This window comes from Ailuropoda melanoleuca, chromosome 16 (assembly GCF_002007445.2).
Source record: "Ailuropoda melanoleuca isolate Jingjing chromosome 16, ASM200744v2, whole genome shotgun sequence".
NCBI classification, from domain to species: domain Eukaryota; kingdom Metazoa; phylum Chordata; class Mammalia; order Carnivora; family Ursidae; genus Ailuropoda; species Ailuropoda melanoleuca.
Window position 1 is genome coordinate 80,266,558 of NC_048233.1, and position 14,716 is coordinate 80,281,273.

At 43.9% G+C, this 14,716-nt stretch overlaps 1 protein-coding gene across 1 annotated transcript in view; it reads right to left on the reverse strand.

Annotated features, from left to right (window-relative positions):
* Positions 1 to 8,021, reverse strand: part of LOC100478010 (membrane-spanning 4-domains subfamily A member 4A) — a 41,007-nt gene extending 32,986 nt beyond the window's left edge. The window contains exons 1-2 of the mRNA XM_019808336.2: positions 7,894 to 8,021; positions 6,383 to 6,588 (exon numbers count right to left, since the gene is read on the reverse strand). Coding sequence (XP_019663895.2) covers positions 6,383 to 6,541 — 159 coding nt within the window. The 5' untranslated portion in view covers positions 6,542 to 6,588; positions 7,894 to 8,021. The remainder of the gene's footprint in view (positions 1 to 6,382; positions 6,589 to 7,893) is intronic.
* Positions 8,022 to 14,716: the final 6,695 nt, after the last annotated feature.

Here is a 14,716-nt window from a genome sequence, read left to right on the forward strand (position 1 = left end):
AGGCCTTGACACATGCTGGGGCTGACTGAACACGCTCCTCACTCTTCATCTGAGCTGTCTGGGACACAGCAGCACACACAGGCAGGACTCCACGTGGCAAGGTCAACATCTTATCCAGTCGCAGTGTGTCCTGTAACAAAGAGCAGATGCTGCCTGAGATAAGACAGAATCCCAAGGACATTTTCCTCTGGTCTTTACCCTGAGAAACTGGTGGGACTCCAGGAGGTAAAGGTCAGGAAAGTGTGCCGCCTCCCCTGCTCTAAGATAGCTGCAGCCTTTATCCTCTATTAGAAGGTGATTCTATATATAAAAGCTACGTAAAACATCAGGGAGAGCAATGGAGACACCAGCAGACCCAGAAAACTGCTTGATCCAAAGTTGGGATTTAGACTCACTGTCACCTCTTTGTCTTCTCACCCACCTGTACTTCCAGTTTCCATGTTTATTATCCCTGTGAGCCAAAGCCAAGTTTCACTTCATCGTTTCCCCCAGGATGGGGGCCCGTGTGGCACAGTGGAAAGATCCCAGGGCAGCAGACGTGAGCTCTAGACGTAATCTGGTCACTCCCCAACTGTGCCTCTGGGAAAATCTCCCGTAAATTTGGAATAAGAAAGCAAACCGTGTGGGTTATTTGGAGGTTTAAGAGCAAAGCACTGCTTCCCCCATGCTCTCCCTGTGGGGGCACAGCCTCCGCTGGGGTACTTCTTCCAAGGTCAGCCAGCAACACGCAGCTCCTAGACCCCACTCCTGCTCGTCGACTCCAGTAACAAACGCTTTCTTCTTCTCATGCCTTTAGCCCTAGAGCGGACACAGGCTCCGGCCGTTTCTCATCTTTGCTGCCTTCCATCCCTTCTTAGGCCTTCATTAAAGTCCCTTCAAATGAATCCTGTCAGGGGAATTATGTTTCCTGGGGATCCTGGCTGATAACTGGGGATTCAACACGACTGAACGTGATGGGCTGAAGGACAGGGAAGTGCCTACCCCACTTCTGGGGGTTCCTGAGCCAGCAGTGCTGCTGCCTCGCAGTGATCTGCACCACCATCCTCTGTCCTGGGCATGGCTTCTCACCATTCTCCCCACTTCTTCCCTTGCCCGCCTGTGGTCTGTTTTCAGAGTGATTCTGAGAAAACACAAGTCAGATCCTGTCTCTTCTTTGCTCAGAATCTCCCAATGTGTCCCACCTCACTCAGGATAAAAACTCAAGTCCTCAGTGTGGCCTCAGGCCCTTGTGTGACCCAGTCCCTAGGCAGGGCAGATAGCACTGCCTGGTCCTCTCCTGCCCCCGGCTCTCTGCTTCAGACACACCACCTCCTCAGAAACACCAGGCACATACTTGCCTCAAGAGCTTTGCTCTTTCCATTTCTTCTGCCCAAGGAATTGTTGGTGAACTCTAGGGATTGTATGATCAGGTTCCAGAAAATTGTTTGAATCCACTCACCATGTTCAACATTATTAGTTGGAAAAATAATAGTACCCAGGTAATAAGTTAGATTAAATTGTATTCACCTCAATTCCTTCTGAAACACATTTCTTTATTAGCTATTTGGATAGAGTGTGAGAACCCTAGGGGGTACTCAAGGAACACAAGGTGATTATTTAATTGCTGGCCTAGGATGGGGTGTAATTTAAAATTCCTGTGGGGGAGACAGGGCTGGAGAAGAGTCAGAATAAACCAGTGAAGTTCTGTACTGTGTGAAATAGAGATAGAGTCAAAACCAAACCAAAATCTCTACTAGTGGTAATGGCCCAGCCATGAGAGAATTGGGATTTACAGAAATATTCAAATGATTTCATTACACCTTTTTAATGTTCCTCCCAGCTCTTCCACTGATCCACTCCCTGGCATCGAGCATCCGTTCTCATCTGTTGGCTTCACTGGAAATGACCAGGTTGGCTCAATCCCCTCCAAAGACATTCCCAGCCCCAGAGATCCTGAGTTACTCCAAGGTCTTTCCTTGACATATTTCCATGAAATGTGTTCCAGATGCCCAAGTCCTGGAATGCAGGAGCCTCCGGGTATGGGTCAGGCTGTTTCCTGCATCAGAGGCCAGTGGCCTCCACTGAGATGGAAGGAAGCCAGGTGTTGGGGATGCCACCTGGCCACTCATCCTGGAGCCTTCCCCAACCCTCACCTTCTATGGCAAGGTCCACTTTCCACAAAACAGAAAATAGGGCATGGCAAAGTCCCTGGTGTCCCACCCACAGCCCAAATCATACAGAATAGGAGATCAGGTGAGATTTTCATCTCAATCTCTCCTTCTACCTTAATCCATGCCCTCCTCTAGCTGGCAGTTGCTCAGACTTTCCAGAATGTGAAGATGGAGAAAAGAGGAGACCAGAGTACATAACAATTAGACCAAGTCCGAATGATTGCTTTCACCTTACCCACAGTGTAGGGGATGAGATGGGACGGAGGGCACAAAAAGCACACTTTGAAATGAAAGCATTATCGCTATACCTGTCAGCATCATTAACACCCATCTTGAGATTCAACTTTGTGCTATGCTTTTTATCTTCAATCTAAATTATCCTTACAAACATCTTTCTATAGAATAGTACCTCCTGGGGAGCCTGGGTGGCACAGTGGTTAAGCGTCTGCCTTCGGCTCAGGGCGTGATCCTGGCGTTGTGGGATCGAGCCCCACATCAGGCCTCCTCCGCTATGAGCCTGCTTCTTCCTCTCCCACTCCCCCGCTTGTGTTCTCTCTCTCTGGCTGTCTCTATCTCTGTCGAATAAATAAATAAAATCTTTAAAAAAAAAAAAAAAGAATAGTACCTCCTTTTAGCAGATGAGACAACAAGAGTCTCAGAGGGATGAATTAATTTATCCACTAAGCCCTCAGGTAATATGGGATAGAAATGGGATCCAATCCAATCCATCCAGATCTAGTACACGCACTACAGCTGTAGGTCTGCCTTCCCAGAGGCCCTCCCTGGAGCCTCCCCAAAACACTGGGGTTTGGTGGGACTTCCAAGCACATTTCCTTGCCCACTGTCTCCCTCTTGTGGCTCCATTAACTATGTCAACTCAATGTTAAGGAAATGAGGCAAGTTATTCAGGAGAGTTGGGGAAACTGGTTGTAAATCCATTACCCTCATGATACAAGTCACTTTTTTCCCCGGGGTCACAGTTTTCTCCTATTTCAGTGTAGGGAGATCTCCAAGTCCCTTGTAGCTCTCATTTCTGTATTTCTAAGATGCATACTGGTTTCTCACGTAGAGCCCACTCCAGCACGTTTACATTATAAGAACTGTGTGTGTGTGTGTGTGTGTGTGTGTGTGTGTGTGTGTGTGTGTGTTATTTAAGTGACTCCTCAGTGAGGGTCTCCATGACATTAGCACTGCTCTAGCACAAAAAAGGAACTGGACCGTGCAGGACTCTCAATGCATTCAGTTTATCACGCGTTCACAAGGGGGCAACCCAGGGCCATTCAGGGCACTGCCTAACCTCAGGGAACTTGGTCAAAACGGCTGGTAAATGCAAGATCCAGGATTAGAACCTAGGTTTTCGGGCTCCACACTGAAGTTTATTACTTCCACACATATCTGTACCAGACTGAATAAACTTAGTAATGAAGAGGCCGCAGACAGGAAGATGGCACAAAAGGAACTACAACAGTGTGCTGACACATCTCGCCAGCAGGGTGAAGGCAGGTTAACTATAGTTTAAAACACGAGCATTTACATGACTCCTGTCCTGGCATCCTCCATCGCATTAAACACTCCCTAGAGGTGAGTCTCTTACACTGTTCTTCACATATGCAAAGATGACTTAACAATCACTAAACTGCAGAATTGTTTAAGGGTTGAAGCATGTCACAAGAAGGTGTTTGGCAAGTGGCAATAAAGATGAGTGTTTTTCTAAGCTTAGAGAAAAGCTCCCCAAAGGAAACTGACTAGGAAGTCCCACGTGTAGGAAGAAAAAAAAAATGAAACAGAATTCAAGAGAAGAGAACTGGGTGTAGCGGCCCTGAGGCACAGGAACAGGCCAAGCCAACAGCAGAGTTTTGTGAGGAGATATTCAGGGACGGAGGGTGATGAGGAGAGGCAGGGAGATGACAACAGTCATCACTACAGGGCAGGTACCCACAGGACCGTGTGTCTTTGTATTCCTGGACACCCTAAGATGGTGCGCTGTTTTCCACACATTTGAAGTCAACAGGGAACAGCCGTGCCTGATGCCAGTGCTTGAGGTTTCTCTTGCTCCTCCATCCTAATTCATCCCCCAAACCATGACACCCTTTTCCTTCTGATGGAGAAAGAGTGAAAAGTGCATCCTGGCTCATGTTTCTGAAACAACCAGCCCCAGGAAGGTCTATAACTTTAAGCTTGGATACAGTCCTCTAGCAGATGATTTCTATAGGGCTTTCTTTATATGGCAGCTGGGCTAGTTTCTAGAACTGGGCCAGGGTTCCTGAGGCCTCGCTGTATTTTTTCCCCATGATTTCGAAGTAATTTATTGAGTACATTCAATAGACATTTACTAACATTTTTTATACACTATCTTCATATAGAGACAGGCTGCTGTCTGGGATTTCTACTCTCACTGTCTTACCATTCAGTTTACTTCAGCACCAGCAACACACAATTTGTATCTTTTGACATATATTCTACTTTAATTTCTGGTAATACGATCCTTCCTGCAGCATTTCTCTTTTTAAAATGCTTCTGGCTAGATAAACTCATTCCATCTGAACTTCAAATCATTGTCAAGTGCTACAAGAAACTTTTTTTTGGCAAGTATATTACATTTGAAATAAATTTGGGAATAGCTGACATCCAGAAATACATTAATGTAGCCAAGGCTTGTTTTATGTTTCATTATCAAATATGTGTATATTTCCTCAGGTAAGTCCTTCACATTTCAGTGAATTCCTGATTATTTTACACTTTTGTTGGAATATGAACAAAATATATTCACTTCATATTTTAAATCCGGTTACTGAAAGTTTGAGAAACTATAAAGCTTCATTGGGCTTGAATCTTTTTATAGTGGTAACAAATGTTTGTGTTATTGATTTCCCCTTTTATTGCAATGTGATTAGTGAATGTAATCAGGATTTTTTTTAAATTTAATGACTTTTTTGGGGGATGAATTTATGGTGAATTGTCATCAATGTACAGTGAGCTTTAAAAGCATGTTTCTTTTATATTGGTTTAGTCAAGCACTTTAGTACTCAAATAATTTTTTTTGCTTATATTTCTCAAAACTTGCATGTTAAAAATTCTCATGACTATTGTGTTTTTGTTAGTTTCTCATTTCTCTAGGCAAATCTTTTAATTATTTTTTATTATTTGTATATTATGTGATTTAGTCATAAGGACTTTTTGTTGTCTAATATTAATATGGCATCCTTTGACCTTTTATTTTGCATTTTCTGACCTATCTTTTCCTTTCCTTACCCTTGCAAACACTACTGTATTATAGGGACCTCTGGAAATACAAATGCAATTTTGTCACCATACTGCTTATAGTCTCCTGTGGCTGCTTATTGCCTCTGGGACAAAGCGTGGTGCCTCCAGGAGGCATTCAATGCTCTGGGCATCCAGGACCTTGCCTCCCACCCAGTCGGATCTCTCCCTTCTCACTCTGATAGAATCGTAACACACTGCTTCTTGTTTCAGGGCCCTGACCTCTGCCTGCACTGATCTGCCCACCTAGAATCCATATGGCCACAAGCATCCGCTCTTCTTTGCAAGCACCACCTGCATGTCACCTGGAAAGGCCTGTTCTTCCCCTTGTTTAACTGGCTTCTCTCACCTGTGTGCTCCCACAATGGTGTCCACACAATGCTTAAGGGTAAGGACAGTATCTTATTCATCGTGTGTTGCTAGTCTCCAGCACAGCTGGCATGTGGTTGGCACCCCATAAATAGTGGCTGAATACGATACTTGTGAAGGGCAGCTGATGTAGAATGGTAACCTAGGATAGTTGCAGCATGGTAGGGCAAACAGGTATGATCTGCTCACAAAGATTGCCACTGGCACTGAGGACTCCCTCAATTAATATTTGCCGGATGAATGTTCAATGGATGGACAACGGTGTGACCGCCTGTCAAATGCCGAATATCTATCCTGTGTGAAGCAGGGGAGAGGAGCTTTGACAAACCTGTTTTCAGGCACATCTTCACTCATAGAACAAAATGCCATCATATTAAGAGAGTAATGAAGTGACAGGGAAGATAATCTGAATTTGGGGCAAGAGCAAAATCAGACAAGGTAGCAATTGTAGGCAGTGTACTCACTGGGTATCAGTACTAAGCATCCTCTTACCATATTTCTTTTGCACAATCAAGTGCAATTAACAAGTAATAATTAAATGTCACAGCCTTTAATGGATTCTTCAGCTTAGTATCAATTTTCTACAGCCTAGAAAAACTTACCGGCTGAGGTCCCCATTGGGGAAACCAAAATTCCTGGTGGGAGGGGAGTCCGTTTTCTCCTTGGTTGTACTGGAGAAAACAACGTTGACTGTTTCTGTCCAGCTCCTTTTCCCATGTCTTTCCTCCAGAACAGTTTGGTTTCCTCTCCTCATTTTCCATTCTTCTTTTCTAGGGTCCAGAGTAAAGGATTTAGATAATCTATCTACCTGAATTGGAGAGACAGAGGTTTTTGTGACAGTAAACAAATCATTTTTATGTTTCTAAAAGCAAAGTAGAGAAATTACATTAGTTATCATATAAAAAAGGAGTCAAAGTATAAGGCAGAATATTTAATTAGATTAGAATATTCTAGATTCAATGGAATACAGGTATCTCCCATGTTTTAAAAGTTTGCCTTACGCCACTTTAGTTAATGAAAGACCTCCGTTCGTACCTGTTTTCACTAACTAAAAGAAACTCAGAGGGTTTTTGCTTTTGCGGAGGGCTCTGTGGCTCTTATCCTTGTGAGGTTTTTGTTTCCCTGGCTACAGGAGGACCTCCCAGCCCGTTTCCCTTGTGCCACACACCAGTCCCTGAAGCAAGCAAAAAGTGATATTCAGTATTCCTGACTGATGATCACACGCTAGACATCTGGATTTTATACCCAGGGTTCTTGTTTGTAAACATTCCTTTTGGCCTGAAGGTTCAAAACAAGACTACTGAGAATCGTTCCGATTGGACCATGCTGGGTCCCATGCCCATGCCGAACCAATCACTGCGGTGGGAGGGACCAAAGCCGCTGACTGATGGCCTGGAACCAGAGCACGAGGGAGAGGGGGTGGACTCAGTTCCTCAAAACCATGGGGGTCTCCAAGCACCAGTTATCCCTGTTGGGAAGCGCAAATGGAAAATGGATGAGGAGACAGGATGTGGCCCCATTTTCATCCTGCCGCATTCTCTCATCTCACTAACTCTCACCCAGAAATGCTTCCCTCAGCTTCCGCATGGAGTTGGAGATCTTTTAGCAGCATTCCAACTTCCCTCAGCTCCACATTTACAAAATTTAGAAAACAAGCGCAAAACAGACCTTTTGAACAGTTACCCCATGAAAATCTATGTTTCTAGATCTCCATAGTTAACCTAGCCCTACGACATCGTTTCCCAGCAGCAAAGCTGTAGCTCAGAGGTATCTGAAGGAAGGAGGGTAGATGGAGAAAAAGAAACCTCCACTTTCATCCTCAAGGATGCCAATCAATTCCAGTTTTTCAGAAATGATGATGGCTGAATTTAAAATAACTTAAAATTGAATTTGGGCACCTTTTAATGCTGTCTGCAGTAGGGTGGGGAGGGAGCACACTGCTTTCTCTTTCAGAGGGTGGGCTTTGAGACACTGTGGTACATTATTAATTAGATTTCTCTCAAGAAACAGACCCAAAAGGAGGCGGAAGAGGAGGAGGGGAGGGGGAGGGACTAGAGGAGGGGGAGGGGAGGAGCGAGGGAGAAGAGTAACTGTATCAGGGCAATTGACTTACGTGGTTATGGAGGCAGGGAAGTCCCGCAGTCCTGCCTGCAAGCTGGAGAACCAAGACAGCTGGTAGTGTAATTCGGTCGGAATCCAAAGGCCTGAGAATATTAATCGAGCAGTAGATTTCGTCTCAAAAAAACTGAAAGTAGTTGGAAGACAAGTCTCATAAAAATATACCGAGTTCCCATTTTCCAGCAGTTACACACAACTGGGCTTCCTTTCCCTCTTCACCCTATGCTGAGGCACCATGAAAGTTTTTACAAACTCAGGAGGCCAAGACCCCAGTCTCAAACTCAAGCAGTGACTAGGAGGTGACATTCTACGGTGACTGCCAGGATGAGTGCTAATGACAGAGTTGCAGCTGCCTTGGAAAATTTATTTTTATTTTCAAAGGCAGGAGCAAAGGAAACCCCCTTACGCTCTGGCAGAAAACAGAAACTGCCCATCCGCATTCATTTCTGAGCCGCAGCAGAGAGAGGCTGCTAGTGGGGCAAGTTCTCTCCTGGAGCTGAGGGTCACTGACTCGGGCACTGCCATAAGTCCTTTTGCTAAGGGTCTGCCCCAGAGCTCACTAAGGGTCAGGGTGGGCTCAGAGAGGACACGGCATGCATATCTAACCCTCAGATCGGATGCCTGAGAACCTTCCCTCTAAAAGCCTCTCCACTTACTTTCGCAAACAAAAAAATATGATCTTGAGTGAGTTCCTGCACTACTCAGTGTCCTCCTCTCTCTGCACAATAGGAAGAGTGAAACACAGGTACCAGCCCTCCATACTCAAGGGTGAGAAATAATGAGCCAATACTTAGAACAGTGCCTGACACCACCCCTTCCTCAGTACTCATGGGTTTTCCTTCTCCCCCTCTTCCTTTCTTTCCCTGCTTTGCCTTCCTAGACAATAAAGCTAGTCTACCGGTCCTGGTCCTTCACTTTCTCCAGAGAGCCTGACCTCCTCCTTCCCCACTTCCTACCACACACTTACCCAGAGAACGACCCACGTGACTTTCTGATACCATTCTTGTTGGCCCAGACAAAAAAGAAAAGCAATGTATGGTGGAAAATTTGCATCGGATCCTATATATTAGGGCTAAATGTTCCATCTGCTTTCTGAAGTTGCATGTACACACGTGCACACACACACGTGCACAGTACCACCACACATGACTGTGCAGGTGGAACACAAATCTAAGAGGCTCTTCACTTTTGCAACCATCATGGATTTATGTACTTTTTACAGCTTCCCAGTGAATAAGGGAAGGGTTAAGGTGTAGACAGGGAGAGATAGGGGGCCCCTGGCTGGACTCTAAGACTGTCCCTGGCAGGCAGAAGCACTAGACAGTGTGAACAAAAGATAAGGAAACAGACCACCCAGCCCTGGATGTGAGGGAGTATTTTTCTTTGGTGGCTGTAGTGTAATCATACAATGTGACCAAACCTCAAAGAATTCAGTCATGAAGGGTGTTACCTATAGTCCTTACTCAAACCAAGACAGCACAAGAATCTCAAGGCCACAAGCTTCCCAGTCAGTTCTCGGTAAAAGACTGCCACCAAAAGCCCTTAGTGGCAACCCATTCGGGACCCCTCTCACTCTAGAGACCTTTTTCTGTATCCTTGCTTAATAGAACTCTATCACTTTGCTCACTCTCCTTTATCTACAAGATTCATTCCTCCACTCCTTGAGACAAGAACCCTGCGATCCTGTACCACCAGCAGATGGCAGCAAAGTGTCCCGAAGGAAAGGCATAAGGCTAGATGCTAAGCTGTCCATCTGCCTGTCAACAGGACTCATACAGCAGGAGATAGGGCTCCGTTGCATCTGAGGCCCAAAGACAATAGATAACTCAGAGTCATGCCAAGGGTGGAGCAATGGGAGGGATCTGCCCCAGGAGTAGGCCACTTTTATATTAGAATTTTGACCAATGAAAGATTTTCTTCCCAGAGAATATTTTATTATCGATATTGTTTAGAACGCTTGCACGTGGATGACATAAAGCAGATGGCAGTTTTGTAATTATTTTAAAATTTCTACAGACAATGCTTCCCCCTATTGCCTGCCCTTGGAGGGACTGTGCCCATCACCACCCCCACCCCTTCTTGATTTGCCGATGCAGCTGGTAATTGCCCCTAATCCGAATGAAATGCCATTCATGCAAACAGAAATTGCAAAAGAAATAGCCAAAAATGGTTTTCTCAACCAGCCTATAAAATACTGAGTTGGAACTCAGAGAATTTCATTAGCCACAGAATATCACTTGAAAACTTTATTGAGAATTTCATTGGAAGAAACTTGTTGAGGTTCTATGGGGTTTTTCCCCTCTTCCCACTGTAGCAAAAGGAAGGAGGACTTCTCCCTCAGCTCTAGGCTCAGAAACAGATGCTTCCATGGGACCACGTGGGGAACTGAATGTGCAGACTCCCCTTGGGGAAGACGGTAGACTTGAGTCTAACACACTCCAAGGAGACAAAAGAGGCTAAAGTTTGGGCTTTCAACTCTGAAGGCCGGTGTATTATCTATCACTGCATACCAAATGACCACAACCTTACAGGTTTAATAACAACACGCATTTATTATCTCACGGTTTCTACAGGTCAGGACTGGGCATGGCTTAACTGGGCTCTTCACTTCAGGGTCCCATAAGGCTGCAGTCAAGGTGTTGGCAGGGCTTTGGTCTCAACTAAGACTTGTCTGGGGAAGGATTCACTTTCGAGCTTCCATAGTTGGTGACAGAATCCAATTTCTTGCAGCTGTAGGACAAAGAACCCCCCCGCTTTTTTTGGCTGGGTGTTGCCTGGAAGTCTTTTTAGGCCGTTGGTTAGAGTCTATTCTAAGCTCCTAACAGCTGCCCACAGTCCCTGGCCACGTGGAGCTCCACAACTGCCTGCTGCCTCAAAGCCAGCAAGAAAGAGAAAGAGACACCAGTAAGACAGGCTATAATCTCCTGCAACGTGATCATGCAATCATGTGCACATAGTCACGTACATTCTGTGACCGTGCTATATTCTATTTATTCAAAGCAAGTCATAGGTCTCACCTCTACTCAAGGGAAAGTAATCACAAAGGGCATGAATGCCAGGAGGCAGGAAGCATTAGAGCACCCTGGAGTCTGTCTGCCACAGCAAAGCAGGAGAAGCAGGTTGTATTGGGGTGGCTTCCGTCCACAAGTCAGCCATGTGAAAGAAACCCCACCTGAGTGGTCTTAGACCGTGCTCCAAAAGGATACCAGGAGAAGCAAGGAGACCTTGAAGAGAATGAGGCTGGAGATTTTCGAAGGACACCCAGGGGTGGGACGTAGGAGGAATCATGATCCACTGGCTGAGTTAGTGCACTAAAGTACTGAGAGGGCGAAGTCAAGGAATCCCAGTGATGGAGCCCCAGTGCACTCAGTCCCTAGCAGCCTGACATCAAGGTGGGAAAGTACAGTCGAGGTCCTCGTTCCTGCCCTTGACTGCAAGGAACAGAAATCCCTGTCAGCAAGCTGGGGAGGACTGTCAGAGAGAAAGAGTACTCTTTCCTCCTTCCCATAATAGATGTCCTGTTTAGAGCAGGCTGAACTGAGAGAGAAGCTTTCACTGTAAATGACAGTTGAAATTTGATTCTTATGTAAAACAGCACATTTTAAATATTCAAGTGGCTAGAATTCTCTACTCCCTGAAAGCAACTTACTTGAGATTTTAAATAAGAAGCTGGGGACATCTAGTCCTGCTGAGGATGTCTGAATAGGGCAGTTGTGGGGAAAGAATGAGGCTTTTTCTTTGAAATCTATGAGTCCTGCTTATTCAAGTACAAGTTACAGATTTTGAAAACCCAAAAAGAAAAAGTGCTATATTATTATTTTTAAAGATTTTCTTTATTTATGAGAGAGAGAACCGGAGACAGCACAAGCAGGGGGAGCTACAGAGGGTGAGGGAGAAGCAGGCTCCCCGCTGATCAGGGAGCCTCAGTGTGGGGCTTGATCCCAGAACCCTGGGATCATGACCTGAGCCAAAGGCAGATGCTTAACCAACTGAGTCACCAAGGCACCCCAGTGCTATATTATTTTAGTGCTCTCCATGTTGCATACACTCATGCTTAAGAAATTGAGCTATTAAATTCCTTAACACCACAGGATGCTCCTTAGAGAAGAATTGGGGTATTTTTAAGTGACCTTCTTAGAAAAAGTGCTCTATCCTCAAATTCTAATTAAAGAACCATGACTGTAAACCAGTTGTAATTTAGCTATTTTAACTAACTCACTTTTTCTACTTAAATAAATGCATTAAAAAAATAAATGTCATCACTGTACATTTTTGTGCAGTATTTATTACAATAAAAAGAACCACAAATAAATGTAATTTTATATGGAAATCATTGCATATTAAATAAATAAGAAATATCTGTAGCAATAAATCTAGTTGACTATTTAATGGCAAGAATTCGTATGATTATAACTGGTTAAGTGCTGAAGGGATTTTGTCTGAGTACCACTTACTTAAAATGAAGGCAACATTTCATAACAATAAGGTAGCTTTTTCAAAATTTAACCAATATTAAGAATCTCAAATCACAGAAGGTTCATAAGATTTTATCTGGTAAGATATGAGATGTGTCAAAGAGTAAAAGAAACATCATCAGAGCTACCAAACAAGAAAGAAAGAAAGAAGAGATAAAAAGAAAAGAGAGAAGAAAAGTAAAGAAAAAGGAAGGGAGGGAGGGAGGGAGGGAGGGAGGAAGGAAGGAGGGAAGCAAGCTGAGTTTATGTGTTTATAACATGTGCCTGGTAAGGAAGCACCCCAGAGAGGAAATTCATTAAGAAATCACTGAGTGGGGAAAGTAAGGATTTTTCCACTGGTAAGAAGGACGTTTCATGGTGGTTATGTAAACTGAAGACTGAAACCCTAGCACTAGATGGGGAAAACCAGTTGTTTAGAACAAGTCCTGCTGTTCAAAGTTTATAATCATTTATCAGCTCCAGTGGATTGAATCAGTTGTTACGAGACATAATACTCAGTTTTGATTTATTTCCTAGAAATATTTACCTTTCACATTCAAAATTATTTGCTAGCCAAAATTATAGGAAAAAAATGATGAAGAAATTTTGGTCTTCAAAATGCCATTAACATTTGATATAATGCAGAGGTGTGTGTGTGCATGTGTTTAAAAATGAAATATAAAATTCTTCTAAATGCATTTTAATAATATTTGCAAAGTGTTGGTAAAATGATTTCATGTCCTTACACTGCGTCTATCTGTTTTAAGAAAATAGGAAGAAATCTTCTCAAGTCTTAAATGTGTCATTTCATAGTTTTTCAAATATTTACAGCTATATCTTCAGGTGAGTTCATAACCAGCTTATGTGAACTATGCAAAGAATCCAGCTCACCAAGATAAATACACACACCTCAACAGAAATTATCTTGCAAATTCAACACTAATTGTAGCAAGATAACTTGCTTCTTCATTGTAGGGTCTCCCTATCTTTCTTACAAAATCTCGGTAACTTTATTCAGGAATGCTATAATGCACAACTATAAAAATGATATTTTCTAGCTTTTCTTGTGGATGGAAATGGCAATGTGACATGGTTCTGGCCAATGAGACTTAAGAAGAATTTTGCTGGAGATTCTCGGAACGTGTCCATTTCTACCTTCCGCTTTGCTATCTTTCTTCTGCCTCCTGATAGTGGAGCACCGAACTTGCTACTACCATACAGCTCCCATGAGGATGAAAGCCTACGTTAGTAATGGAGAGCTGAGCAGAAAGATGGAAAGGAGGAGCTCAAATGTCAAAGAGGACAATGGACCGTGCTCTGGGGAACCTCTCCTGGATAGTCTGCATCCACTGTTTCTGGAGAAAAGAAATCTCAGTCATTTCTGTTCTAGATCATAGATCTGAGATGCACTTCCATGTTTACTAACTTCAGGGTCAGCCTGGCCGGAGAGGGTGGGAAACTGGGAAATTCCTGGAATTCACCCTCGAAGCAAGCTTGTTAGCACCACGAGTCATTTGCCGTCTAGAGCACTAGGACTCTGAAAAGGGCTGAGGATATTCCCGTCAATACACAGGAGCATAGATTTGGAGTACATGTAGAAAAACTACACACAGAGCCCAGAGATCAATCTAGACATGAAATATATTTTTCTGTAAATGGGGTGGGAGAAGATATTGGGCAAAGAACACAGATTTTTATGAATTCTAATATATGTAAAACTTAATGCTGGGCACATTATATAGACTTATATACATGACTTAATATATGACTAAATCCTCACATAAATTCTGAAAACCTCTTTGTTATCATTTTTTATGAGAAAACTGGTTATTTAACTGATTTCCTCACAAATTCCCTCTCAGACTCAGAAGAGGTGTGAGAGAAGCCCAATGACCAACATCCTTCTTTGACAATTTGTTCAAAGCAGGTCGCAGACCCAGAGGAAAGTCTGGACCATGAGGGTTTTCCTCAGTAATGATGACGTTGGCCGTGGGGATGGAGATGATGACAAAGTGACAGACTTTTGCCCTGATGCATACTTCACCCAGATGCCAAGAGACTTGGATTCTAGTCCTACTTCTTCTGCTGACGTGACGAGTGATCGGTGGTAGGCTCCTTCAGCAGTATCACCTCATTTGGAGAATAAATGGATTGGACTAAACTTCTCTCCAAGTATTTTAGGAGTTTCTTAAATACCCCTGGCTTAGATTTGCTTCTCTCTCAGGGGACAGCCTTACCACCTTCAGGAAACTGAGAAAGTATGGATCACATCATGCTGCCAGCTGTTGCTACAGGCCACACTTTCCACAGCCATCCTAACCCCTGCCCTTCTGAGCAGAGGCTGTTCTCCAAGCAGTCTTAACA